The sequence below is a fragment of the Hemicordylus capensis genome, chromosome 1 (genome assembly GCF_027244095.1).
Source record: "Hemicordylus capensis ecotype Gifberg chromosome 1, rHemCap1.1.pri, whole genome shotgun sequence".
Classification (NCBI taxonomy): Eukaryota; Metazoa; Chordata; class Lepidosauria; order Squamata; family Cordylidae; genus Hemicordylus; species Hemicordylus capensis.
Genome location: NC_069657.1, coordinates 132,149,769 through 132,177,674, shown reverse-complemented (window position 1 = coordinate 132,177,674; position 27,906 = coordinate 132,149,769). Strand labels below are relative to the sequence as shown.

At 41.0% G+C, this 27,906-nt stretch overlaps 1 protein-coding gene across 5 annotated transcripts in view; it reads left to right on the top strand.

The window, feature by feature from the left end:
* AP2A2 (adaptor related protein complex 2 subunit alpha 2) overlaps positions 1–27,906 on the top strand; it is an 85,100-nt gene that overhangs the window by 12,634 nt on the left and 44,560 nt on the right. For all 5 annotated transcript variants that reach the window (XR_008306183.1, XM_053245933.1, XM_053245810.1 and 2 more), the window contains exons 3-5: positions 21,884–22,026; positions 24,586–24,779; positions 26,792–26,921. Coding sequence is in view for 4 of the 5 variants with exons in the window: in XM_053245933.1 (XP_053101908.1) it covers positions 21,884–22,026; positions 24,586–24,779; positions 26,792–26,921 (467 nt within the window). In the remaining variant the exon portion in view is untranslated. The remainder of the gene's footprint in view (positions 1–21,883; positions 22,027–24,585; positions 24,780–26,791; positions 26,922–27,906) is intronic.

Sequence of the window (27,906 nt, the reverse complement as noted above, 5' to 3'; positions counted from 1 at the left end):
ACTTATTCTCCTGTCAGAACTATATTCAGAACTTTTATAAAGGGAATGATTTTGAAGATGTGGTCATTAAGGCCTCATTTAATACTCAAATGGCATATCTGTCCTAATGACTCGATTCTGTACGTTTTCAATAGCAACAGTAAAGAGGAACCATATGAGTCAGGCTTTTGTGCAGTTTTTTTCTCTACAGATATTACTGGGCTGGCATTGCATCTAGCTTTCAGAAAATGGCATTCAAGTTCCTTCTGGTAATGTATGAATACAGCCTAACTTCTCATAGCTAAAGATTTGTGTACTGAGAGAGGCATCAAGTGCATGTTACTGAATGATAAGGCCTGGAGGTGTGGCAGGCAACCTTTCCTGGAGCGCTGCCTAAAAAGGTTCGCTTAGTTGGTCATGTTTGGGTGAGCATGGATGAATACTAGTTTATTCTTATGAAGCAGTTAAATATGCTATTTATTTAGTACTAATTTTATTGCAGTTGTCAATCTTCTGCCAAAACCTAACACAAATACTAATACTGTAGTGATATTTTCATTTGGAAATATGAAAAAAGCCTTTCTTTTTCTGCTTGCATAGTAAGACTCAAATATTTATAAGAGCCATTTCAAGTCTTAAGACAAGATTATTCCCAGTTGGAATGAGAAGATGCATGCCAGACAATATATGGTTTTCGCTTCTGCCTTTGGAGTGAAACTGCCACAAGCATCTGACACAGACAGTATGAAGACTTATTTTTGGAGATTTGAAGGCAGTGTAGTGAAGCATTGCCTGTAAAAATGTGCTTCATCTGTTGGTATTCCACTATGGTCACGTACGTACACACACACACACACACCCCACTGTTTAAAAAAGATAGTTTTATCAACATCAGAAGACAAGCTACTATCAGCTGTTAATGACCTTCTTGGAAAAGAAGGCAGAGTTTTATTTAATAGTTAGCAAGCCATTTGTGGCAGCTTGAGCTGAACAAACACTCTTTCTGATCTCTGTATCCTGTATGCAGAGAAGGGAGTTAAACTTAGTTTGCTGCCATGCTCCACATGGGAAGTAACAATGATCTAATTTAAACAGTAGGTTTAATTTAAACAGTAGCTTGTGTTTGGACTAGAGATGTGAAGGCCTGGAAAAAATGGAGTTGGGGGAATCCTCTCTGTGCGTTTCCCCCTTTACATCTCTAGTGAAGAAGAGTCTTCGTTACAGTCAACAACAAGCAAACTCAACAACATTAAACAATTACATTAACAATGAGTAGGATAGCAACAAATAACTACAGCAGTACAACTGAAATTGACCAACTCTTGATGAATTTTAGACTAACAAAATTTTTCAGCTTTAAAGGAAATTATATCATTCTGGTAGGTCAGTAAATATTGAAGGTAAAATACATCTGGCCTGGAAAATTAACTAAAAAGGGAAACATAAAATGAATATAAAAATGACAGTAAAGAAGGACACGAGTCATAGATTCAATGGCACCTACACCACAAGGGCAGAGTCAGGCTGCATACGGGATTAAAAAAAAAACATTTTCCTTCTGATATGGCCTAACGAAGCTTATTAAAATGTGCTAGTGTTAAAGCTCTTCTGAATTTTGACACCATTGTTTGATTTAGGTATCTTGCTGGCCTTGAACTAAAAAGTTGGTTACTCAAAAATAAATCTCTTGGAAGGCAAGATTGCTCTAATTGCCTTTCTATAACCATCACATGTTGTTTATGTGCTAACTTAGCCTGCTCAAAGCCCATCACCAGAAGAGCATTCTGAGAAGTCATAATGAGAGACATGAGTTTTGGGCAGTATAAAAATATGTTAAAATAAATAAAATAAAAAATAAAAAAAAACAATTTCTGTAGGAGAGATCTTTTCCACTTTGTGTTAAAACTGACTAACATCAATGAGTTTAATCAATAGGATAGAAAGATAACAGTAACCAGTAAACAAAGATATTTAACCATGTTAAATGATAAATGTTTCTTAAAAATTTTGATTGCTCAGTCTCCAATGAAGCAAAATAGGCATATGGACTAAGCAGCGTACCATACAAGAGCTGTGCTCAGGCTTTATCTAAAAATAGCTTTATTGCTGCTGGAATAAATAGTACACCTCTAGTGTAGTAAAAAGATTGTATGGCAGATGCCAATTTCTGGGTGTCTTGTGAAACAGAATTCAAATGGGCACTCCACCCACCAGATATTTGGAAAACTACACCTGAATATTTGACCGTAATGCTCATTTTTAGGCCAACTGGGGTCTGAGCTGGCACAACCACATTATCCGCTTAAAGCAAAGTTGTGCCGTCAACTCCTGGTGACCACAGAGCCATCTGGTTTTCTTTTGTAGAATTCTGGGGCGGGGGAGAGAGGAAGTTTACCATTGCCATTTCCCACACAGTATGAGATGATGCCTTTCAGCATCTTCCTATATCACTGCTGCCCGGTGTAGGTGTTTCCCATTGTCTGGGAAACATACCAGTGGGGATTCAAACCAGCACCTCTTGCTCTCTAGGCAAGTTACTTTCCCGCTGTGCCATTAGGTGGCTTCTGCCTAAAGTAGTATTGCAATATGTTGATTTGCCAGCTTTGGGGGATGATGGGCAAAATTATTCAGATGAGATACCAGGGAATTGATATAGAAATTAAATAATGGCACCAATATACAACCTTTCCTAGTGCCTCTCCGTGTTGGATTTGTTCGGTAAAACAAATTCACACTTGCACACTGCAATGGACTTTCAATTGGGAATTTTCATGGAGCTTAAACAGCAAGAGTAAAAAGTGTATATCTATGGTAGAATTCTTTAGTTTGCACCACAGCTTGACTCTAGAGATTAAGTCAAATGCAAATCTAAAATCAACAAATGCAGCACACAATGCATGCCAGGTTTATCTGTACACTTTTCAATCAGATGCTGCAGGATAAGTGCTTGCTCTAAAGGAGAGCAACCAGCAATAAAATGAGTTCCTCACCCAGCATGTGTTTGGACTCAAGCCAATCCAAGAATTTTTCATTTAAATGTTTAGCATACAACTTAATGATACTCAAAAGGCTGATGGGATGGTAATTAACAGGAATATCCCTTTTGTCTTTTTTGTAAATAGGGATTATTATGGCTGTGCCTCAATCCCTTGGAACCAGTGCAGTGGTCTATAACAGTATAAAGAGAGGCCAAAACTGGAGTCCACCACTCTAAACTACTACTTGTGACTTGAGTTGTAATAAAATTATTGCCTGGGACTTTAATGGGTTTAAGTTGTTTAACCAGGCCCTCAAGTTCTACACAAATTTCTGCTCCCACTGAGGGAGCAGATCAGCCTCAAGCTGCAAATCTGTATTGGGCAACCTTTCCATACAATGAATAAAAATGCATCCTCCTTTACACTCACAGGGATAAGGAATGATAAACTGGTACTATTAGACGAGAGCAGAGCAATAAGTCACCAGAACAAGGCTGAGTTCTGTAATTAGGATGCCAATATCAATTGTTGCCAAGAAGCTCTAAAGGCCTCCCTTTTTAAAAATTGCAGAAACTCCTTATTGCTTTTCAGCACTAACAGATCCTGAATAGGATACAAAAATGGATTTTCTTTGCACAATTTGAAATACCCTACCAACTCTCTCATTGTCTCTTGTCAGACAGAAATCAAGGGCAAGAAATTGTCTTACTCCCAAAAATATAGGTTTCTGAAGCAGTTAGCACTGGTTGAACAACTCAATGAGTTTAGTGTAATTTTCCAAAAGAGAATTATCTAATCCACCACTCAGGCGCTTTCCAGATTGCATGCTACCACAGTGTCACAACGTATCGCTTATGTGTGCTTCCCCACCCCCTGTGCTGTAAGCAAGATGCTCTTCACATTTCCAGTGCTGCCTTTTGGATTTTGTTGCTGCGTTGTAGCCCTATAGCACTGCATATGCTTTGGAGAAAAATAACTGTATTTCCTCATTGTAGCTTACAATGGATTTCAGCTGCGGTTTGAATTCGGCATACAAAACATTGCCGTTTACACCTCTTCTTGTGTTGTAAGGCTTGCTATCTTGAAACTACCCAGCAATTGCAGAATGAATCAGGCTGACTGGCTCTGATGATGTTTTAGCAACCCAATCATTTTGTTGGGATGACCACTTTATACAGGCTGGACATAACTCATCATCCAAGATGGAAATAGGATTAGAATCTAAAAATAACTTCTTATAAGCTCTCAGATAAAGAGTATCTAGGAAATGGTCACTTGCCAGAGTGATTGACAATAGAAAATATCTGCAGAAAGAGTATTACATTCCATGATACTGTGGTGCAATCAATCAGTGAAGGCTTGGCACCAGCCCAGTGGGAATATTCAGCTAGGTAATCATTGCTTATAGTTCAATTCAAAATAAACAGATCTAATTTAGCAATTATTTGCACTAAACACTATTCCCAAAAGTCTCCTACTGTGTCTTTAGACTGCTGAAGAATGAGAAGAAAAACAACTTCCAGGTCAGGGGATTTTTGCAATGGAATTTTGTGAACAAAATCTTAGCATACCTAGTCTTGCATTAAAATCTCCAGCCACTATTACATAGGCACAGGGATAAGAATTCTGAAGATCACTATATAAGTTTCTATCTTAATCCAGACATTTTAAATCTGAAAGCATATATGCAGGGTGAAGGGGATATATTTATTTATATTTATTTTATTTTTACATTTCTATACCGCCTTTCGTTAAAAAACAACCCCAAGGCGGGTTAATCATTAATCAACAGCAGGAAAGCATTATTAAAATTAAGTAGGGCCACCATTGCGCAGCAGGAAAATGCTGGACTAACAAGCAGAAAGTTGTCTGTTTGAATCCCGCTGGTAATATATTGAGCAGCAGCGATATAGGAAGATGCTGCAAGGCATTATCTCCTACTGCGTGGGAGGAGGCAATGGTAAACCCCTCCTGTATTCTACCAAAGACAACAATGGCTGTGTGGGCACCAGGAGTCGAAATTGACTTGACGGCACACCTTACCTTTACCATTGCATATTGCTCTAGAGAATGAAAGTGTAAAATTTTAGCTTGAAGCATGGTAGAGATAAGCAAACTTAAAACCCCCACAAAGTCTTCCACGACCAGTACTTGGAATCACTCCAAGCAAGAGAGACTTATAACCATCAAAATTCATATAATCTGCAACCCAAATTTCCTGTAAAAATATCAATCAGATTTAAAAATATAATTCGTAAAGGCAATATCTTTAATTCTAACTCTCAATCCAGCAAAATTCCATGAAATGAGAGCCAATGGACATAAAGGAATTAAATGTCATTCAAAGTGTTCAGGAGAGGGCACTACTGAATGTAACTCCCTTCTTGTTGCCATTATTAAAGAAATCACCCCCATTGCCATCTTTGACTGAAAATGTAAAAGAAATTCAATCATCGTAGGACAGCTGTGATTCAATAACATTGTGATTCTGACAAGGAGCCATAGAAGACATGGAATCTTGAGCTCTCAACTGATGAAGATCCCTACTTAGAGTGAGGTTTGGTGGATGTGCAAAGAGGTATGAATCCGAACCAGTTTGACTTTGAACTGATTCGGTTCGATGTTGAGCTGAACCCCCTTGGTTCAGCTTGACATCGGGGTGTGTGTGTGTGTGTGTGCAAAATAAAAAAATATAATTTTGTACTTAGTCCCTCTGGAGGCTTCTCCGAGGCCATGGGGGGGGCATGGGAGGTGTCTCTGGAGGTTCCCCTCCCCCCACCGACCTGCATTATGGCTTAAATAACCTGGATCGGTGGTCTTTGACCTTTTCCAGGCCTTTCCCCATTTTGGCAGCCATTTTGGAGGCCACCACACATGTGCAATGGGCCCCTGCATGGCCAGGTCATTGTTGGATTGCCCAGCACTGTCTATCTGATGGATGTTGTTTTTAGTACACATGGTTGACAAGGAGTCTGTAACATTACACAGGGAAGCAAAGGAACTTTCCAACTCATTAACGGTCAGAAAGAACCTCCATTAAACCACTCTGTGAAGAGCTCAGAGATATTAATTTCTGAGCCTCAAACGCTCTTATCAGCAGCTGCTGCCTTATCTGCGCTAGGCTGAGGAATTTGCATTTGGCTGCTATCTAGAGCAGCAGATTTCAGAGGCATGGTCTTTTTAAAAAGAGACTCCCTTACAGACTTTGAACTCTGTAGCAGAGCTCTTTTGGACTTCATAGATAGCAACAGTTAAATAAAGGGAGTAAAAAGATTCTGTGGAAAAAATTTCAAACTATCCAAGAAGTCTTACATATGGAATAGTTGCAGAAATTAAAGGCTGTTGGATGGAAAGCAGAGGCCTAGGCTCAAAACATGTGCTAGGCAATTTGTAAAAATGACATAAATCAACAGAAGCAGTTATAAAATGTAAAAGCTGACTCAGGGCAAAAACAATGTTGCATCTACTATTATAGCGGCCAAAATTAAAATGTTAAAAAGTGATTGTAAGCACATAATTCAATTCAAGGGATTTGGTTGCAAAACCCTTTTGGATTGACAGTTAACTGGAATCTCAGAGGCATTCATATGAGAATTATGAACTGGAGTATCTGGTAAATTTGGCATTACAGCCCCAATCATAGACTTAACTTGAGTTACGTCTCGTGTCCGGGATTTATTGGTGGCAGCCTCCAACATAAATTTAACCTCATCCAACTTCCCAGAGATGGAAAGTAATTTCAGCTATATGCAAATCTGCCATTAAAAGTGTATACTTTATGATGGAATCAGGCAGAAGGTCATTAAGAGTAGCAGAAGCATCAATTTATTTGTGCTTCTAGGCAAGATCTATGGCTGTCTGAGCACGTTTTCTAGTTAAATCTTCCCAATTGACTGAGACTCCCTTCCCTACAACAGAATGCCACTGGTCATTTTTTATCTTGTCATGGGGGTGGGGGGAATTATCCAGTGAAATCAGTTCTGCCCCCTAGAAAGAATTGGATATAGTATACACTGCAGTAATCAAGGATGAGGAATCTAACAGCAAATCATTGTTCAGGGCAGGAAACCTGTTAGTTAAACCAAGATCCATTGTATTTACAGACTCATGAGAAATCATGTATTTGTCAGTGTTGGACAGTTTGTTCTTATTCCCAGATTGTCACTTTAGAGAATTTCTGGATCTCTTTCTGTCCCTCTTTTTCATCATTATGTTCTACAGTGCTCAAATTAATTGAGTCCAGTCAAACCTGTCATAAATAATCAAGGCAGCATAAATTAATGACATTAAAAGAAACCCTAACCACTTTGGCGCCATAAAATCAAATACAAACAAAACCCCGGCAAAAAGAAACTCTAGAGAGCAGCTTAAGGAAGGATCTGCTTTCTCATCACCATCTTGAATTCTCCCCCCACATCTTTAGTGTGGACTTCAAGTTTCCAAAGTTCATTAAATAAATATACCCCACCCACTCCAGTTGTGGAGATGAATCTGAAAAAATATGTGCAGAGGTGCCTTATTAGCTTTTTGGAATTTGAACTAAATAAAACACATGTTACTAATAAGTTCACTTCTAGAGGGTGCATTCAGATGTTCACATTGCTAGGACTGTTCATCTCAGCTGGGTATCGCAACTTTATTTGCTGACTCATTTCTTGCAACTGATCTGTATAATATTGGGAACAAGTATTTCCTTGATACTCGTGAAATACATTTGTGTGTGCCAAATGTATCAAGCTGGGATGACAGGAAATCATTGGGGAGATCTCCATAACCTATGCATTTATTATCTAAGAGGATACTGTATCTGACTAAAAAACTGGGGACATAATGTATACCTTACTCCTTGAATTATACTGTGAAAAATTATGGCTTACACAGAAGAGATGGAAAAACAAAATTGTGTTCTGGTTTTCAAGATGAATGTTTCTCTGAACCAGGCTCTAACTTATTCCTCCTCATTTTTGGATAGGGACATGCAAATCTTATTGCAATCCATGGAACAATGCACTCTAGAAAAGCCTGTCTGGGCTCCCCTATTCAGCAGAGCATGACAACATCAGAGTGCATGTTTTGTGATATAAGTATCCCTAACCCCATGACCTAGTGTGCTCCCTTGTCCTTCCAACTTGGGACTCCAGCTGCAAAACATCTTCATGCTCCCTTGTGCCTCACACCTGGAACTCCACTGCAACAAGAACTCCAGCAGGCCACCTTGGTGTCCCCCTCTCCATTGTGGTCACCTGAGCTGAATTCAGTACCTGGATCAGTCTGTGTGACCTTCCAGCAAGCAACCCTAGCAGGCGTAGAAACCTAGCAAGCTACCTTTCTCATGGGCAACCATCCTTTCACTAACCTCTGCAACCCTCCTGCCTTCCACCTCGCTGTCTCTGAAGGATGTGAGTCTCCTGCTGCTCAAAGCCCTGCTGCCTAAAGACAGGTACAGTATAGTGGTTGTCCGGCTCTCAGGACCCCAATCTATCACTTTGATTCTAACTCCCCACCACCACCTTTAGCATCTCTCTCTTGCACACCTAGGAATTTACACATAAACTGGAGCTCTAAGCTAAATGTGCTTTAAAGGTAAAGTTGTGCCATTGAGTCGGTGTTGACTCCTGGCGACCACAGAGCCACGTTATTTTCTTTGGTAGAATATAGGAGGGGTTTACCATTGCCATCTCCTGCACAGCAATAAATAAATAAATAAATAATGCCTTTCGGCATCTTCCTATATCGCTGCTGCCTGATGTAGGTGTTTCTGGAAAACATTGTGGGGATTCGAACCAGCAACCTCTTGCTCCCTAGGCAAGTTACTTTTCCACTGCACCATTAGGTGGCTGTAATTGTGCCTTACAACAGTCTATTTATAAACATCTTTGTATTGCCCTTACATTAGGGCCACCTAGTAAATTAGTTCTGTTGTTTTTATTTGGTTTTCTTACAATAAACTCCTTTTTGTTCATTAACACCCCCCCCCTCTGATTTTTTTGAGTTCAGACACTTGCACAAATTAAAATTGCTTGGAACTGCCTCCCCTTTTGAGCTAAATTTCCTACATTAACACAAACTGGGGGTGCTGACTAAACACTCCCGAGGCAGTTCCATCAACAACCTAAACAGAATAAGTAAACATTAACACTTAGAGAAGTCTGTGGATTTGGTGGTTAAAATGTTCCCAGAGAAGTAGAGTGAATGCTGCCTTATCAGGTGCAACAGTGACAAATGCCTTTTACTAATGCTTGCTGAAATCTGGATTGAAGTTTTTACTTGTCAATTTCTGCTGCGTTTGCTTTCAGAAACTGATTTTAGCAAATGTTTGGTATTCTTAGTGGAGAATACTAACTGGAAAGTGCCAAAATGTTTGAATTCAGAATAGAGTCACTTTGTTTTAAACTGATTTAGGATATAGCAGTAGCATGAACAGGCTTCTTAATCCTTAGTTTACCAAGATACTGGTTCAGCTAGCATGGCTGTGCTCAGCTGGATGCTGGGTGTATTCCTATCATTGATCCAGCTTGTGTTGACACAGCTCTTGCTAGAGAACAAGAAGTCCTCCAAAATACAGCCGTGTTGCACATGTAACATTCTTTGTAGTCTCATAGAAAGGCATTGTTTCATTGCATAGTAGAACCATATCCTGTGAGTGGTTGTGATGACTACTAAAAACAGCTGTATTGAACAGTTTGCAACATCAGACTTGCTTAATATTAGTTGTTGCGATTTCAGCCATACAAACACAGATTTGGCTAAAATATATTTTTTGTTTTAAATGTCAGTTATGCCTTTAAAGCAATTGTGATTAGTAGCAAGGAAATCTAAGACTTGCAACCTGGCTTTCTGGTTTTATCACAGGGCCTTCACACATCATTCAGCAACAAATCAATTTTTTTTTACAGAGTGTTCTGTTAATAGGGAGCCTACAGCCAGACCCAATTCTCTGACCAGTGTACCTCAATGATCCATGTGTTTTCAAGTGTCTATGACTCACATTTTGGTGTTTTGGTTTAAATAATTTATGAACCACCTTTCCTGTGCCCAGGTTGCCACACCATGTAAAACAAAATGGGTTTTAAAAAATATAGTCGTGAAACGGTGCTTAGTTGATCAGTAAGATCAAGTTAGTTATGACTATTAATTTCACTAGGACTTTAGCTACCTGACGTTCTGTACAACACAAGCCATAAAAACAAGACAAACGAAAGTGTGACAACCATAACAGCAAAAAACATTATTCTTCTGTAGCAAATGTCATCCTAAACAGGAATCTGCAACACCCCTTTCAAAAGTCTGTCAAGTTTCAACAAGCAGGCGTTTATTTATTTATTTATTTATTTTTACATTTCTATACCGCCTTTCGTTAAAAGAAAACCCCAAGGCAGTTTACAAAAATTAAAACATAAAATAAAAAGCAATAAAAACATCAAGCTAAAAACATATAAAACAAGCATAAAAACAAGACAACAGATACACGTGAATGCGTTGGCTGCATTCACATGTAATGTGGAACTGCAGGTCCATTGGGCCCACAGTTTTGCTCCCCGTCCCCAAACTCTCCTGTCGGCATTTGGACAAAACTGAGAACAAGGCTCTCTGCAGTCAGGGAGACTGCAGAGAGGAGGGGTAACTGGCTGTGCGGGCTTCCTTCTTGCTTAAAAGAAAAGCCCTCATGGCCAGATAAAGGGAGGAGCTTCCTTCCTCAACTCAGATTTGACAGAATGCAACCTCCAGTGCTGCATTCAGACATAACACTCCTGGCTTGGAACCCCAGTTATGAGCAGTGAAACTCATAACAAACTGAGGGTTCAAATTAGAGTCTGCAAAGTGCAGCCTTAGGTTGCTAGATGTATGGGACTGGAGTTGCATGAATTTGGATGTAATGGTAGGGAAACCTCTGGCCCCTGCAACTCCAGTTCCGTTACATGCGAATGCAGCCTTTTGAACAACAGGAAGATCATTCCATGGTCCTCGGATAATAGATGTAAGACCCTGTCTCTAGCCACAATCATTCTTGCCTAACACATCAATGAAACCCAAAGTAGGACCTGGCCAGGTGAATAAAATGATGTGGCAGATAGAAAAAGAGGCAGTCTCTGTATGTTTGCTCATGTTCTGAAGACACTGTTGTTAATGGAACTCCTCTGGAGTGATTAGCGAGCACCCCTAAATGCGTTCAGGCTTTGTGTGGGGAACTAATGAGCTGGAGTGGAGAAGTCTCACATCAGAATAATTTTTGTGCAACACTTTGGTTACAGGAAAATGGACTGACAGAGGTTGAAGTTCAAAACAAAGGGGGTTTTTTCGGTGGGGGTGGTGGTGTTCAGGGGTATGGTGGAATAAGAAAGTTGATTAAAGCAATATAACTACCAAAATACTTTACAAGATTAACCAGATGACTGCAAAGAGGAAATTTAGCTTAGTGTCTGAATTAAAACAACTTCCAGGCTGGCTACAGAAAGGAGGCTTCAGAGAAACAGGTTTTTGGGTTTAAGAACAGAGCAGGGATAGGGAGAGCCCATTGGGGTGCAGTGATTATTGTACAACCTCATTCTTCCTTTAGTGGCGATTGGACCCTCGTGGCTCAGGTGCAACCAAAGGATCTCTTTTCTCAGGGATGGAACCAGGCCATGAAGAAGCAAAAGCCGCTCAAGGGTTGGATAGCAGGAGTAAATCCAAAAGGTGCCTGTTTTCGTCCAGCCAGCTCCTAGTAACAGCAAGGTGAGCTGGATAGATCAGGCCATCAAGGAAGGCCGATCTGGAAGTTGGAAACATGGATTGCATGCGGAGCAAGATGCAGCCAGGTGTTATTGCAGGTGCCAAGTCTAGTGTCCAAACTGCAGGTGACTTCAAGGTGTAAAAACCAAATGAAGCACACTTGTTCAAGAAACCAGGGGCAGTTTTAGCCCAAAATGTGTCCTGAGACAACATTCCAGTTGCTCTTCTTTCATGGGAAGGGCAATTCTGGTGAATCTCAAGGGGATTCATTGTATTAGCTGTGCTTGAGTAAACACAATTATTTGAATGGGTCAAGAACAACCTGTATGCAAATGGACTGAATAGACGTGGACACGGTATCTCTCAGGTCGGAAAGACCTGGTAAACTAATCAGTATTTTAATGAAAGCAGCTCTTGAGTTCCTACTGCTCACTCAGCACTCTTGTGATGGGAAGGGAGTTGCCTTCACAATAGCAATGCCTTATCTGACTTTCCTGCTGAGGTGATTAACGTTGGCTTGTCTGAGGCAACTGCAGAGGAGGGGGAAGTAAATGGTCAGTCTTAGGACAAAAAGACCTTGAGGAGGCTAACTTGAAAGTTAACTCTGGAGTCTACTTAGACATTCCCTAATAGGGATGTGCATGAACCAGTTCAGAGGCCCTTATCCAGACCTCTGAACCGGTTTGGCCATTTCAGCGGCAGGGGGAGTTATCTTTAAGGAGCAGGGAGGGTGCTCTTCCTCCCACCGCATCCCCTCTGCTGGCGCTGTCTGCAAAAACTGCTGGTGCGGGACGGCCACTTCTGGTCTAATGCTGACCAGTGTGGCAAGAAGGTATGCTGCCGCCCTGCGCCATCGGTTTTGCAGACAGTGCCAGTGGGGGAAACATGATGTGGTGGATAAGAGCACCCTCCCTGCTTCTTACTGGTAATCAACACCACCCACTGCTGAACTGGCCAACTGCTGGTTTATGCACATCCGTATTCCCTAATAAAGGGAAAGGAATGAGGCTAATCCCCTTTCAGTTTGCTTGTCAGCTGGTGAATCTGGGGGTGACTGTCTCACTGCCTGCTAAGCGACTTGTCCCCAAAATGCCAACAAATGGGGAGCCCATGATCCCTTGAGACTCCTGAACCTGTTAAGTGAGAACCACAAGCCTGTGGTCTCAGACAGTAGCAGGGATAGCTGGCGAATAAGCTGAAGCTGGCAACGGCTGATAAAAGCTGAAGCTTATTAGAAAGGTTGACTCCCATTATTAGTGGAAACATCTTAAAACCAACCTAAAAGTATGAGAGTTGGAAATAGTCATATAAAAAGTAATGCTTGGGGGAAAAATTGGATCCACACTGAACAGTAGTAGAACTATTTATATACCACTCTTCAATGCCAGTTCCCAAAGCAGTTTACACAGAGAAAAAAGAATGATGAATAAAGAAACATGGCTCCCTGTCCCCAAGAGGCTCCCAATCTAAAAAGAAACATAAGATAAACACCAGCAACAGCCACTGCAGGGATGCTGTGCTGGGGTTGGATAGGGCCAGTTGCTCACCGCTGCTCAGTAAAGATAATCAGCACTTTAAAACTCTGCCTCTTTGCTCAGTTAGCAGGATGCTCAGTTCTTTTATTAGAACTAAAAGGCTAAGTACCTGACCAAGTAGTTTCTGAAAAAAATGATTTTTCCGTTGTTAGGCCAATCTGAACACCTGCCCTTGTGGATGTCTGAATAGCCTGTCTTTTGAAGCACTCTCACTATTTCTTGAGTCTTATTTAACATTTCTGTAACTCCTGCTTTCTGTATTCATCAGTGGGCATGGTGAACAGTTTTCTTTCCCTGGTCTCTAATATGTGCTTACTCTCTTTATTTTAAATATTTCTTCTATTTCACCCCTCCAACATACTGCTGTTTGAGGCGGCTTACAATATGTTTTTCTTTAAACACACTTGGTTAGTATATTGCTTCTCTTCTATGGGATAGCGGGTGGGAGAGTTAGTTTCAGGCTGAAACTCGTCCAGAAAGCTTCACAGTGGAGCAGGGATTTCAACTCAGGTCTCCTGCTCAAGTAAAATATTTTAATTGCTGCCCCATTGGCTCTGTATAGTACTTGTTAACAGGTAACTTCACTATGAAGTAGAGCTTGAGTAGCTATATGGCGGGAGGTGATCATACAATCCACAGTTAGACTTCTGTGCTCAGTAGTTAGATCAGCCATGCCTTTTAATATTATGCATTTCAGAATGCTTCTAGTGAATGTTGATGAAGCTGAATGAAATACCTTTGAAATGTGAGCTGATCATATTATTCCTGAAATACTTAGCACATGTGTGATGGCATGACAGTTGAATAACGGCAAAAACCACGTCATGTGTAAATAAACTGATGATACAATGTAAGGCTGTTTCACACATTAGGCAGCAACAGAAGAATTTGTTTGCAAAAGAATGTACACGTGAGAGTGAGTGTATGTGTACCTATATGAAGCACACATTTCCAAGTGTGCATCTCATTTATTTTCAATATAAAGTTAAAAATGTGAACCCCTTAATGGAGACAAAATGGCTGACCATTATCATGCAGCCCTTTTATATTACACAAGGACCTTGTACTACTTTGACATAACCATAATTTCAAAAATGGATGTCCTCAGTTTTTTGGATTGTGTTGTAGGCTTCAACACACCGTTGGTTGATTTGATATCACAAATACTAGTGTAATCTTCACTTTTAAATGTTGAAAGCATGCTGTTTATTACTACTTGAAATTAGAATCAGTCTTCATATTCTTGACTTCTGTATTGGGGAAACATGACTACAATGACGACAACTTGTAATGCTGACTGGTGTATACTTTTCCAGAAGTGGATATTATATAGAATGCATCAGACGTGGAGAAAATGGTTTTTGTGCTGCCTTAACTGTCTAAAAAGCATTACTGCTTAGATAAGTTCAACAAAAGACTTTGCAAGAAAAGGAAGTCTCCTTTAACCCCAGTCATTGTGTTTGAAAAGCACTGACTTGCATTCCTTCTTCCTGTTTCTTTTGAATTCATCTAATGAAGTGGGTTTCACAAATGGAGGGAGAAAGATGTGGCTACATATCAAGGCAATATTGTTCTCTGAGTGACAAAAGGTGAATGTTAGTCATCATAGAAAAATGTTCATAAGTGAAAAGGTGGAATTATGTAATAAGATTTGCAAAGCAATTAAACACATACTAGCATAGTAGTAAAATTAATTCACCCAATTATAGCAGAACTGGAAAGGCTTCAGAGAAGAGCAAATTGATTTAGTTGTGTTACTCTTGCACGAATTCCTATTCTGCTCATGGCTTTCCATAAAGTTGCTGCAGCACTGTATTGGTGGAGCCATAAAACTGATCACTAAACCATAATGGCACAGAGGGGAAATGACTTATTTCATTATCAGGCCAGAGGTTGCCAGTTCAAATCCCTGCTGGTATGTTTCCCAGACACCTATATTGGGCAGCAGTGATATAGGAAGATGATGAAAGGCATCAACTCATACTGCACGAGAGGAGGCAATGGTAAACCCCTCCTGTATTCTACCAAAGACAACCACAGGGCTCTGTGGTTGCCAGGAGTTGAAACCAACTTGACAGCACACTTTACCTTTTAAACCATACATATATTCTTTTCAACCTTATGTTAACTCTGACCAGAGATAAAGAGAATGGAAGACAGTGTCTTTTTTTGTACATGGAATATGCTTGCTTTAAGGGCCATCTTCCAGTGCCTTCTGCTTTTACTGGATATCTTGTTGATATTTTTCTTATATCTGAAGGATAATTTTTCTACTTGTAGCTGTTTATGAAACTGTTCAGTATCACAAGAACATTTGGTGGTGGTCATGCCTTGAAAGCTGCAACAATATATTTCTTCAAGGTTGTTTGATTTTATTTAGCAGTATTTACTTTGGGGAAGACAGAAAATCCTTAGAGATGAATAAATTCTTTACAGCATGTCTCCAATAAGACCAAAAGTGATGGTATTTTTCCTTCTCCCTCCTAGAGTCAGCAGGCAACGTGTGAACAAATACTTAGACATCTGATTCCCCAGATTTCCCGAATTCCCAGAGGGATTTTTCTGTATAAAAATCTAAACTAAAACTCACTTTCTCTGTGTCTCTCCGAGAACATGGTGTTGGAAATTCTCTCTGGTAGGAGAATTCCTTTTTTCATTATAGCAGAGTGCACAGAGGCACAACACAGTGGAATTTGGTTAGGCATGCGTGTTATGCTAAGAGTAAAGTAACTTGGAGCCAGTTCATAGTTTCAAATCAATATAAATGGTATTTATTAGAGAACTCCATTCTCGATAGGAAAGTGAGGAGTTAGGCTCTCTTATCTATCTATCTAGCTGGATGCGGATGGATTCTGCATCTCTGTACACATGGTGCAGGGAGAGGAGCTTGCATGTTGCAAGGTAGAAGGAACAGGAAGAGAAGGGGGAGAGAGGAAGGAAGTGGCTGGAAGGAAGGAAGGAAGTGTCCCTAAGAGTAGCAATCTACATTCCAAAGGGATAGTGTCAGAGCAGTAGAGCGGGGATGACCAATGTCTTGACCCTCTAGCCCTCTGACTCACTAGTCTGTCTTCCACTGTCATTGAGACAAGAGACAATGTATAGTCCTTCACTTCCAACACATGGGTCACTTTCTGATACAAGGTGGCTCAGAGGTAGGGATGTGCACGGAACCACGGAGGTGTGGTCCAGCACTGGGAGGAGTGTTGCTTTAAGGTTGAGGGGGCAGTACTTCCCCCTCCCGCTGCTCTTCCCCCTCCGGCGCTCGACTTTGCTGCAAAGTTTTTGGGGCGGCAACCGGCGGCGGCAACAGGCGCATGCATAGCGCCAACTTCTACTTGTTACAGAGGATGCAGACAACGATGAGGGCAGGGGTGGCAGGGAGGAACTCTGCTACCCCAAAAACTTTGCAGCAAAGTCGAGCGCCAGAGGGGGGGAGGGGTAAGTACTACCCCCCGCCCTTAAAGCCACACTCCCCCACCGGACTGGCCAAAGTCCGAACCATTCCGGAGGCCTCTTGCATGGCCCCGGACCGGTTTGGGCACACTCCTTCTCAGAAGTCCTCTACTTGTTCCATTTCAACCCCTTGTTGTCCTTGAGGTGGGACAACAGAGAAGCAGTGGTGCTGCCTGGGGGAGGAGGGGAGCTCTTTCTCTCCCTTGCAGTGTGCCAGGAGAAGAGTCGTGGTTGGGGGCTTTTTTCTTCCCCTCACCCTGTTGTTGCTGTTCCGTGCACTAGAGCAAAGAAATAGTAGCTCTTGAGATTCAGATTCTTTGGAAAGCAGCACATCAGAGCAACAGCCTTCTGGTCCACATACAGCAGCACTGCTGCTACAGTCCCCCCCCCCCCCCCCGCTTTTTTATTTCTTGGCATATTTTGGGAGAGGGCGGGGAGGCTCCCTCTTCCCTGCATGATGGTGATGCTGTCTTCCGCTGCTCTGTTGCCACAGATACAGATGACAAAAAGGTGAAGGGGATAGCAGGAAGGGGGTGGAGGAGTTCTGGGGGCCTCAAGCCTCTGAAGAACTCTCAGTATTTGGGAATTTCATCCCAATTTTGGAGGGGGGCTCTCTTTTTTACACCCCCCCCCGCTTATTCTTGCAGCCCAAGCTCAGAACTCCACTGACATGTCTAAGTCTTCCTGCCATAAGTGTCTGCTAAAAGTAGGTTTTAACAACTGCTGAATTAAACTGTGCTCTAGAAACTCAAAATGCTAGTCACTTCATAACATCACCAAACACAAAATGGGACAGGACTACTTCTGCTACTATTACTGCTTTCTGTTGCAGAAGGAAGGAATTTCAACAGGTGCATCTCTTCTCTCCCCCGCACCCCCCAGCTGTGGAAAGTTCACTTGCCAAACTCCATGTCCTTTGCATACAATAATTAAGTCACTAGTGTTCAGTCCTCCTTTTTATTTTTTCACCTAGATTCTTCTGTTCTGCTTCCTTTGAGTATTTTTTGTTCTGCAACAGGAAATCTGTCTTCATCTAATCCGTTCTCCTGATGCTGTTATAGCTGAAGAAAGCTGTAACTGGATTGTAATAGTGTTCTTACAGAGAGCTGGGATGGCATGGAGCTCACTTCCTCCATCACTTCCAATTTCCAAAAGGAAATTGCCCTTTATCCCTTCATTTACCTAGTCAGAAAGCTGAGCTTTCCATGCTAAACTGTTCCAGAATCTTGGCCAAAATAAACTATGCAAGATGTGTACATAAATGGCTTGATTTGAACCAGATGTAAAATATAGAGCTTCCATTTTGCAGAGTTCAGTAGGGGTTTTTTCTTGTTTTTGTTTTTGTGTTTTGCAGTAATAAACTCGTTAGAAGGAAATTAATATCTAGATTGTTAGAATTTTTATTTGGTTAAAAAGCAGGCTGAAGATCATGGGGAAGGAACATCAAAATATGCAGAAGCCCTGTCTCATAACCATGGTATTGGTTTTTGTGCTGTTTGTATAATGTTGCCAACTGTTCTCTGAGAGATTTGGAGGGGAGATCATTTATTTACCCCACCCACAGTGGAAGTGTACAAATAAGGAGATCACTGCTAATAAATATTGTCTGGAGACATGGAGTTATAGTTCTAAGTAAAGTAGTTTTATTTAGGAAATATATCAGAGAATTAGGAAAGGCCTACATGCCTAGCTGATTGCTATATCAGGAAGGGAGGAGGAGAAAGAGGAAGCCTGTCTCTCAAGTGAGAGAATGAAACCTGAGACTATCAGCCTAACAAAGTGGCGGGGAGAGGGGAGTAGAGAAAGTATAAGAGAGAGAATTTCCTTGCTCACTCTCTCTACCACTAGTGGTCAATAGGGTTGATGGTGCTAAGAGTTGATGCATCTCCAATAATTATCATCATGGGTGGGCACTGTGTGTGTGTGTGTGTGTGTGTGTGTGTGTGTGTGTGTGAGAGAGAGAGAGAGAGAGAGAGAGAGAGGGGGGGGTGACCTGAGATGACCTGAGATTTGTCATCAATGTTTTTTAGAAATATATTTTAAGCTGGAAATAAAAACAAATTACCACCACAGTAACACACCTGTGGTGGAACTATTCTACACTGCTGCACCATGCCTATTAAAGACCTGTCCAGCCTAGCCGTATTTGTAGAAAATACTTAAATGTGGACTCTGGAAGGTCTTCTTTGTCAGGGAGTTGCACAACTATGATGCCTCTTGATTCCTTAGCTGTTCACATCTAGTGCATTGGACAGATATAATCTAGGGTAGGCTAGTCCCAGAAGATGATTGTATATCACAAGGGAGGAAATTGGTCGATGAAGGTCTCAAGGAATTAGGGCTCTGTATGTCAAACCTGGGGCCTGAAAAACAGGGAATCTGTCTAAAAGGCTAGAGCTGTGGTGAAAAATTGTTTGTCTATTTGTTCCTCTTACTTTTTATATCCCGCTCTTCCTCCAAGGAGCCCAGAGCAGTGTACTACATACTTAAGTTTCTTCACAGAACAACCCTGTGAAGTAGGTTAGGCTGAGAGAAAAGTGACTGGCCCAGAGTCACCCAGCTAGTATCATGGCTGAATGGGGATGTGAACTCGGGTCTTTCCGGTCCTAGTCCAGCACTCTAACCACTAGACCATGCTGGGCACGCCTTAGATAATTAGATAGATAGATTGTCAGGAAGTAGACTGCTTCATTCTGCACTATTTGAACTGTTTAGGATATTAAAGGGAAGCGTCGTGCAGAATTTTTCTTGGGTGAGGGTATTACAACTTCATAGAAGCGTTAACTTTGGAAATTCTAGAACAGTTCTATTTGTTTAACTTCTTTCTAGTATAGGTTAGCTGCCACTATATGAAATGTTGAGCCCTTCCTGGTGGCCTGCATCATGTGTTGTGACGTTTTGTGGATGACATTTGGGTGTGTTTTGTATGTTTGTCCAACCTTGAGGCAGAGATTGCGAATGGAAGATCTTAGCCCTATGATTCTGTCCAGTGGTTTATGAACAAGACAACTGCTTTTCATGTTAACACTGCACTCATATAAGCCAGTACAGTGGCCACTAATGCCTTGCTTTAAAAGTTCATCATTTGTACAGCAAAACCTTCCCATGTCCAATTCCTTGACTCAAAATTAGTAGCTATGCTATAGTCTGGAGACTGATACAGTTGCACTTGCCTTAGGGGAAGATTATTTTTAGAGCAAGCAAAGAGATTCCCGTCATATGGCATCCCTTGTCATGTCCTTACTACTTCATCAGTTATTTGCTATGTAACCGGAAGGATGTTCTGTGCATGCAGCCAGTTGCAGTCCACAGCCCCCCTGCTTGTCTTCAGTAAGAAGAAAAAATGCCAAAAGGCAAACATGTTCCCATTTCTCTACAGCTGAATTACTAACCCTGCTCTTACGTAACAATTTGCTTGGTGAGCTTTGTACTGAATGCCAGTTTCTGAAACTGCATCACAAGAATCACACATGCATGGCCGCTCAGTGAGATGTGCTTGTGTCTTGGGCTGGGGAAACTTAAGATGGTTCAGCTCTGCTATTAGCCATATTGAGGTGTGTGTGGTTTGGGGTTCTTTGTGGACCTTTGAACCTGGTGTGTCTTTTTAGGTAGTGTTTCTTGCATACTCTGCAGCATTATCCCTACCAAGTACAGTAGTTAAACATGCATAGTTTAGTAACATGTCTTGGATAGTACACCAGCAGCTGTTGTTGCCTGTTTGGCACGCTGTCCTGATGGTGCTCTTAATTGCTATAGTGCTACAGTACTTGAGTAACACATGCTATGATAGCATCTCGTGTGGCTCTGAACAGCTTTGCTAGGAGCTGTTGCCTGGAAGTGACACCAAATGGTTTCTGTGGAAGAATGTGGGCAAGAAGTTCTGCTTGAATAAGCTTGGCACCATGTGGAAGTGAAACCGCATTGCTTCTCTTCACAATACTTGACATTAATATGACTTTATTGGGAAGGTGTCTTTTTAAAGTGGCTTTGATATCCTTGGGAATATAAAGTGGGACATGCTGTTTGAAATATCTAAGAATCTCTTTGCAGGTAACTTTGAGTATTCCTAAGATAAGTCTTCAAAGTGATCCTGGATTGGTTGCCATCACTGTCTTCTTAAATTATATCCCCAGAAAAGCATATATGAGTATCCATTCCAGCACAACCTTTGCTTGGGCTCACTGTTGACACATAATTTCTTAAAGTGATATCTCACAAGTATCAAATGCTGTGCTGGTCAGCCAAATGTTGGAAACAAGCACTCAGCCCAGATATGGTTTTGTTTCTTTTCTCTGAATTGTAAAATCCTAAAAAAGCTTTTTCAGATCTCAGTATATTTCTCTACATTATCACTTTTCCTTAACGTGACTCATTTGTAAGGGGCCAGTGTCATCATTGGGACACCCATTGCTCAAAGCTCAAGTGAGAAAGTGACATTCCAAACCATTGGAATGATGCTGGGTCCCTCCTCATAACCATTGTGAGTTGAGACCCCACAGAGTTTGAATTTCCTAGAATATGCAGTTTAATTTTATAAAAGTGCTAGGGATTTTGTGCACTTGGGTCAGTCTCTGTCTGGAATGGGTCAGACTAATGAGGTTTAGTTGCCATTTTGGTTCTGCACTGGAGGTAAGACTTGGTAGGACTGAGTCTATTGTGGAGGTAAGAGATCATGGGGTGCAGAAATGCCACTGTAAACTGGTAAGGGGCCAGATAAATGCAAGGCTGAGGGAAATTTTTGGGACAAATAACAGGCTTGGGGGGAAATCACAGATATTTCTCTCCCCCTCCCTCCCTCCCTCAGAGAGAGAAATAGTCTGGAGGAACTGTTGATCAGTTTAACAGTAGTTGCTTCTGCCTCATTTTGAGTGAGCTTAAGATAACCAAATTAGTTTCTGCTTCATATATAACATGCTTTTATTCCATGGAACTCAAGATGGCATGATGTTCCAGATGGTTTCCCATGCTTGCACTGACCAGACCCAGAGCTGTTAAGCTCCAGCAGGGTTACTGTATCATGTGCCTTCAGGCTATGCCCTTGGACCCATTCCAGGGGAAAATATTAGAAGTACGCCCTCTCTGTCGCAAAAATACCCTGCAGTACTTCAGTAAGATTTTTTTTTTAATTAATGCATTCAACTGACCATTGGTATAAAATATCTGTGTTGTCGTTTCAGTGTTTATAACTACTACTACTACTTCTTCTTTGCTTTAATTGCTCATTAGGTGATAAAGCCCTTGATGGTTACAGTAAGAAGAAATATGTCTGCAAGCTTCTTTTCATCTTTCTCCTGGGACATGATATTGACTTTGGCCACATGGAGGCTGTGAATCTATTGAGTTCAAACAAATACACAGAAAAGCAAATTGTAAGTAATGACTCATCCCTTCACAGTAATGATAAAAAATACCACTTCCCATGTAACTCTTAGAAAACTAAAGATATGGATAATTGAAAAAATAAATAAATAAATACAGTACAGTATGCTTCCCCTCTGTTTAATTTTGCATTCATACATAACTGAGAAACATGATGAATTTCCACTACAGCATTGGTCTTCAACTAGTGATAACCTTCAGCCAGGTACACTACCTTATCAAATGTTCATGTTAGTGGAGACATTACTGTGACTGTGAAAGACTGAGAAAAGAGAAAAATAGGGAATTGAGAAATAACAGGTTTGGATAAAGGCAATAATAATGAGTACAACTGGATGCTGTGTTTGGCATAAAAAATGGATCATTTGATCTAGAAAGTTGAAAGCTACTGCTCTACAGCTCTGCTCAAGGCAAACTTTTGCCACTTACTTACTGTTCCATCTAGAGCAGAAATACAGCTACTGAAAGAATAATTTCATATTACTACCTAACATACACCTTGATCAATATAGTTTTTCTGACCAGTTGATAAAATCTCTCCAGAAGGTAATACGAGAGATGCATGCAAAAGGATAGCACAGTACAGTGGCCCCATTAATAGGCTAGCTTTATTGCTTGCTTGCCTACCAAAACAGAGTTTTGACATCTTTAAAAGTGAAATCTAATGTCAATTTGGGTTAAAGCTTGGAAATTAATGCAGGCCAGGTTCATCATAGAAATATATGACTCTCCCCTAACACTTCTATATCTGTGTGCAGAACATTATTTTGACAGAACTTGCTGTAGGCCCTGTGCCCACCACCTCAAGAATGGCTCTTGAGAGCTGGGGGACTTTCTGGAGGGGCACATGATATCTGATGAGGATGTAGCTGGAAATTAAATTGGTGTCCCCCCTGCCTGCAGGCACATGGTGTGCAGGCACACTTGCATTAGTGCACAGGACTACCTGAATCCCAACCAATATGTCTCCTGTTGATTTGTAGTGACCAATCTCCCCTCCCTCTAAAGAATTAACAGGAAGTGAACCCTTTTCTTGACTGACAGGCTGGTGAACTCCAGGGCTCAACCAATCAGTACAGTGGGTGGGTGGGACCTAGAGAGCTTTTGTGGGGAGGTTCTGGCAGAGAGTGCAAACTAGCCTGAAGTCTGTGCTGGAGGAGCAAGGAGGACATGTGGCAATGGAGTTTTGCTGCAGCAGGATGACTGTAGGTCCTTGTGAGACAGGATTGCAGGAGGTTTGATTCTCATCAGGAGCTTGGTGAGTTCAAGGGAACAGGAAGCCAAGGCTAAGGGCTTCGGAAGTTTAGGGCAGGAGCAAGTGTTTTAATAAGAATTTGCATTAGAATTTCTGTTTGCTTGTTTTTTGGTGTGTGTGCTTTGCATTGTCCTAAATACCTGTTCTTTGCAACTGAGTAAGAGGCCAAAGTGTGCTGCCCTGGAATCATCAGGTTTGTGTTTTTTTGAAGTATTATTGTAACCAATTAAGTATTTGTAAGTATTACTGAAAAGCTAACAGCCTCAGACGGAACCAGTCTGTAGTAATTAAATAAGAGCTTTTTCTTTGTTCTTTACCCGTTACAAGCCTCCAAGGGTGGTTATTAACCCAGCAAGAGAAAAGCGGGGAGGCAGAAGGGGGATTTCTCTGGTGCAAAACATGTATCAGAGAGCTTGGCCAAATTAATAATTAGCTCCACGTGCAGGCAAAATGCACCAGAACGAAAGATTTTTCTTTAGTCTTGCCTGTTATCAAAAAGGGGAGCAAATTTTTGCATTTGCCCAGTACCCAGCTATAGAGGAACCTTAGACTAAATCACTCAATCCAATGGGCCAGTTCTAGGCAAATCTTAGAGTGCTTGGTGGCAGCAGGAACCTACCAGAACGCCTGGGTTCTTCCAGAATCTTTTCTTAGCTTTTCTGGGTTTGGAAAGCTAAAGTTTTTTAAACCAGCCAGTCTGTATCTCAGAGCACAGAACAGGGATGACTCAGCACTAAAGTCTCCCTCTGTTGCAAAACTGGTTTAGACCGGTCAGGGATATTATCGATTAACCTGGCCAGAGTCAGGAAAAGAATTTTCCACTACTCACAATCCACTGCATGTATGTTAAAGAAACCTAGAAATTAAATAATACCACCTGTTTGAATGGGGGCTGGTATAGATGATACATGAGATTAGACAAGGGGTCCCACTGAGTACACCCATCATGATGCTGGCAGAGGACATTCCAATGCATTTTCAGCACATTCCCTTATTGTGTGTCAGGAGGCAGGGACTGTTCATCTGAATCACACCTCTATTTGAGCTCCAAATATCTGTGTGTTCCAGAATGGTATTGACTGTATGAGCTCTAGGCTATATTTGTAAGTAGGGTTTATTTTAAAAGCAGCTTGATTGCATGTCTTGCTGTAGGGCAAGAATTTACCATGCATCTTGGGAGGTCTGAATGTCTAGGAGCTGTTAATCACAAATTGCATATGAAACATCTCTCTTCCCGCCCGACCCACCACATTCATACACACTCTACTATACTAATGTTTTTTCTTTATTCCAGGGCTATCTGTTCATCTCTGTACTTGTGAATTCAAACAGCGAGCTAATACGTCTAATAAACAATGCAATCAAGAATGACTTGGCGAGTCGCAACCCCACTTTCATGGGCTTAGCTTTGCACTGTATTGCCAATGTGGGTAGCCGAGAGATGGCAGAAGCATTTGCTGGAGAAATTCCAAAGATCCTTGTAGCTGGGTAGGTAATGCATGGGGATTTCAAATGTTAGCTGTACCAGGACAATTAAGTTGGTTCTTGGGATAAAGATAAGCATCTAAACACTTGCATGATTAAGCAGCCTGACTCTTCTCAATAGTGGTGCCTAGACTAGGAGACAGTGCCCCAAGAGTGGGAATCTGCCAGTACTCTTTACTGTTGGAATTTTGGCTGTGTGGAGATATTCTTGTTCTAAAACCTTTCCAATCTGGGGTGTGTGTGTAGGTGGGGTGGGGTGGAGGCTTGCGGCTTGCTTCAGTGTGGTAGGGTTCTGAGTATACATGTTCTTTTAAAAAACAAAACAATATACACAATGTTTGTTGGTTACCTTGATCTATTCATGAACATTAGCCCTTCCAAAAATTAAAATGGCATGTGTAAGTGCCTTGTACAAAGACTGCCATGTACAGCTTCCACCTGCCGCCCCCAACCTCCATCCATGACTAAGATAAATATGTTTATAGACTAAGCTGATGCATGCTGCCTAAAGCAGTTGTGACATAACATGTATTTATGTGGATTATCTCAGTGCAAAAAGAGTATAGTATGAGGTAGCCCTTGAGCAGAAAACCTGTGATCTTTGCTTGATAATGAATAGTTCTTGCAGTGCTGGATCAGGTGAGGAGATGAGAAAGATGATGTTGGGTAGTGATGTGTGAGGACTTAAATATATCTCTCTCAGTTGGGAATGAGATTTTGTCAGACATCTCAATTGCCTCATATGCTTTAAAATTAAGATTTATGCAATGCAAACATTATTCTTCATCTGCACTGGACACCTTTTTAAAACTGAAGGACATTCAGATTGTTATTATTATTTACTCGATTTAATTGTAACTCAGATAATTGTGGTAGATGCAGAATGAGTAACTCGGATCTAATACATTCACTCTAGTCATGTACAACCATAAGACCTTTTTGGAATGTTGAGACTTATTTCTTTCCTTCTACCTGAAACCTACTCCTTTGATTTATCAACATAGCACTTTCCTAACTAATCTGTCTGAATCCTGGAATTACTTTACCCACACGAAGATAATAAAATTAACCCTTAGTATTTCTGCAGCTTATTGCTTGGCAATACAACGAGTTTCCCTGTTTTATGTTAGGCCAATTTCCCTTTTTGATCTATATACCGGTAGTTGCTAAAATTTTACCTCCTGGAGTGGTCTTGTTAACTAATAGTTAAACTCTCTCTAGGAAAGGATTGACTCAGCAAAGTTTGAGGAGGGGGCTCATGATCCAATGGTCATAGTTCAATCCTTGGTATCCCTAATGTTGTTAAAAGTCTATTTGATAGCTGGACTGGATGTTGTTCTCTAGGACCCAAGGCAGAATAGACTGTAGTGGGCAAGATGGGCTAATGGTCTGACTCTGTATAAGACGGTGTAGAATCCAAAGGAAAGAGTTGTGGTATGCAAGGACAAGGCAGTGGAGTGGAACTGAATATTAATAGGCAAGTGCAGACTGCTTTTCAGTGCTCTCACTACTGGCTGTTCGTTAGCCCCACTCTACTGCAGGACTGGCATACAAGTAACTAAAGCCCCATTCAAAAGCTGGCCTGGATCAAGGACTGGATTAACCAAAAACACCAAGGCTGCTTCATATACAAGTGGCATTCAAACCATGAAACCACATTCTTTGGCTTGCTTTATTTTATTTATTTATTTATTTATTTGATTGATTTTTATACCGCCCTTCCGAAAAGGCTCAGGGAGGTTTACAATTAAAACAGAAACCAGTTTGTTTGCTTTCAGTATATGAAACTCTCAGGGATATATTTTCAGGAGGTATGGTGGGCTCAAAGGGAAGAGTAGATTGGTGAAACCCGCCCCTCTGCTGTAGCACCAGTGCAGTATTAGTCTGTGTGTCAGCCACTCTTTCATTCTGTGTTGCTTGTTGAGTAAGGATCACTGGATGGCCAGTACAAGCCCCAGTCACGCACTCATTCAGGATATTTGAGTTCCATTTGCAAGCTTTAATTTTTCCTACAGAGACACTATGGATAGTGTGAAGCAGAGTGCAGCCCTGTGTTTGCTACGGTTATACAGAACTTCTCCTGACCTGGTTCCTATGGGAGACTGGACTTCAAGAGTTGTGCACCTTCTTAATGACCAGCATCTGGTAAGCTCAATTGAACGTGACTTCTAATTGGAGCTTCTGTTTTTATAATCATTATAAATTCAGGATTTAATTTGTATAGACTGTGGTAATTACTGAAAACATTAAGTGTGATGTGTTTGAGGTATTTAACTAACTAATATAGCTTTAGTGCTGAGAAACAGTAAGAGGTCACTTGTCCAAGGTCACATGCTCCAGGACTGATCAGAGCTGTCCCAACACCACAGTATACAGTACTGCTAGACGTGTGGTGATTGGCTATCCTCCTCTCTGCCAATGAAAGGTCTTTCCAAATTGTTTGCTTTGTATCTTTGCATAAGATGCTATCTGTCTTGGCATTTTTATAAAGAGATGGTGGATTTGGTTAATATTTGAATGGGACAAGGTCCTGTGTATGCCAGTGAACAAAAAACTGAAGTGCTGCTTGTAAAAAACTGAGTTGCCCTGAAATGTAAAAATCCAGAGATTATATTTGCCTCACCCAGGGCCAAACTTAATTCTTTAGATCATGAGTGTGGGCTAAGCCACAAAGCTTAATATCTTTTTAATTCTTGAATAAAACAGTAAACAATATACAAGAACATACACATGAAAAGAGATGGGGATAAAGCTTAGGTTACAAAGGGGATAGCTTCCTGAGAATAGATAGATGTCCAAAAATGGGTCTGATCTTGTGAAGCAAAACCAGGGTTGATATAAATAGATGATTTTTTAAAAATGGATTTTTAAAACTTAGATCAGATTTATTTAATTAATTTTTTTAAAAAAAAACCCAATTGATATATAACCTAGTCAAAGATATTGTCATGAATTTTAATCATAATTAGATTCCATCAGCATGTTAACAGCAGTATATGGGGAAGAGAGATAACAGACCTGCTCAATCCTATTCTGCAGGTGGTGTACATGCAGCGCGCGCGCACACACACACACACACACAGAGAGTCAAGACCTTGTTCCACCCCCCCCTCAACTTAAAATTCAGTCC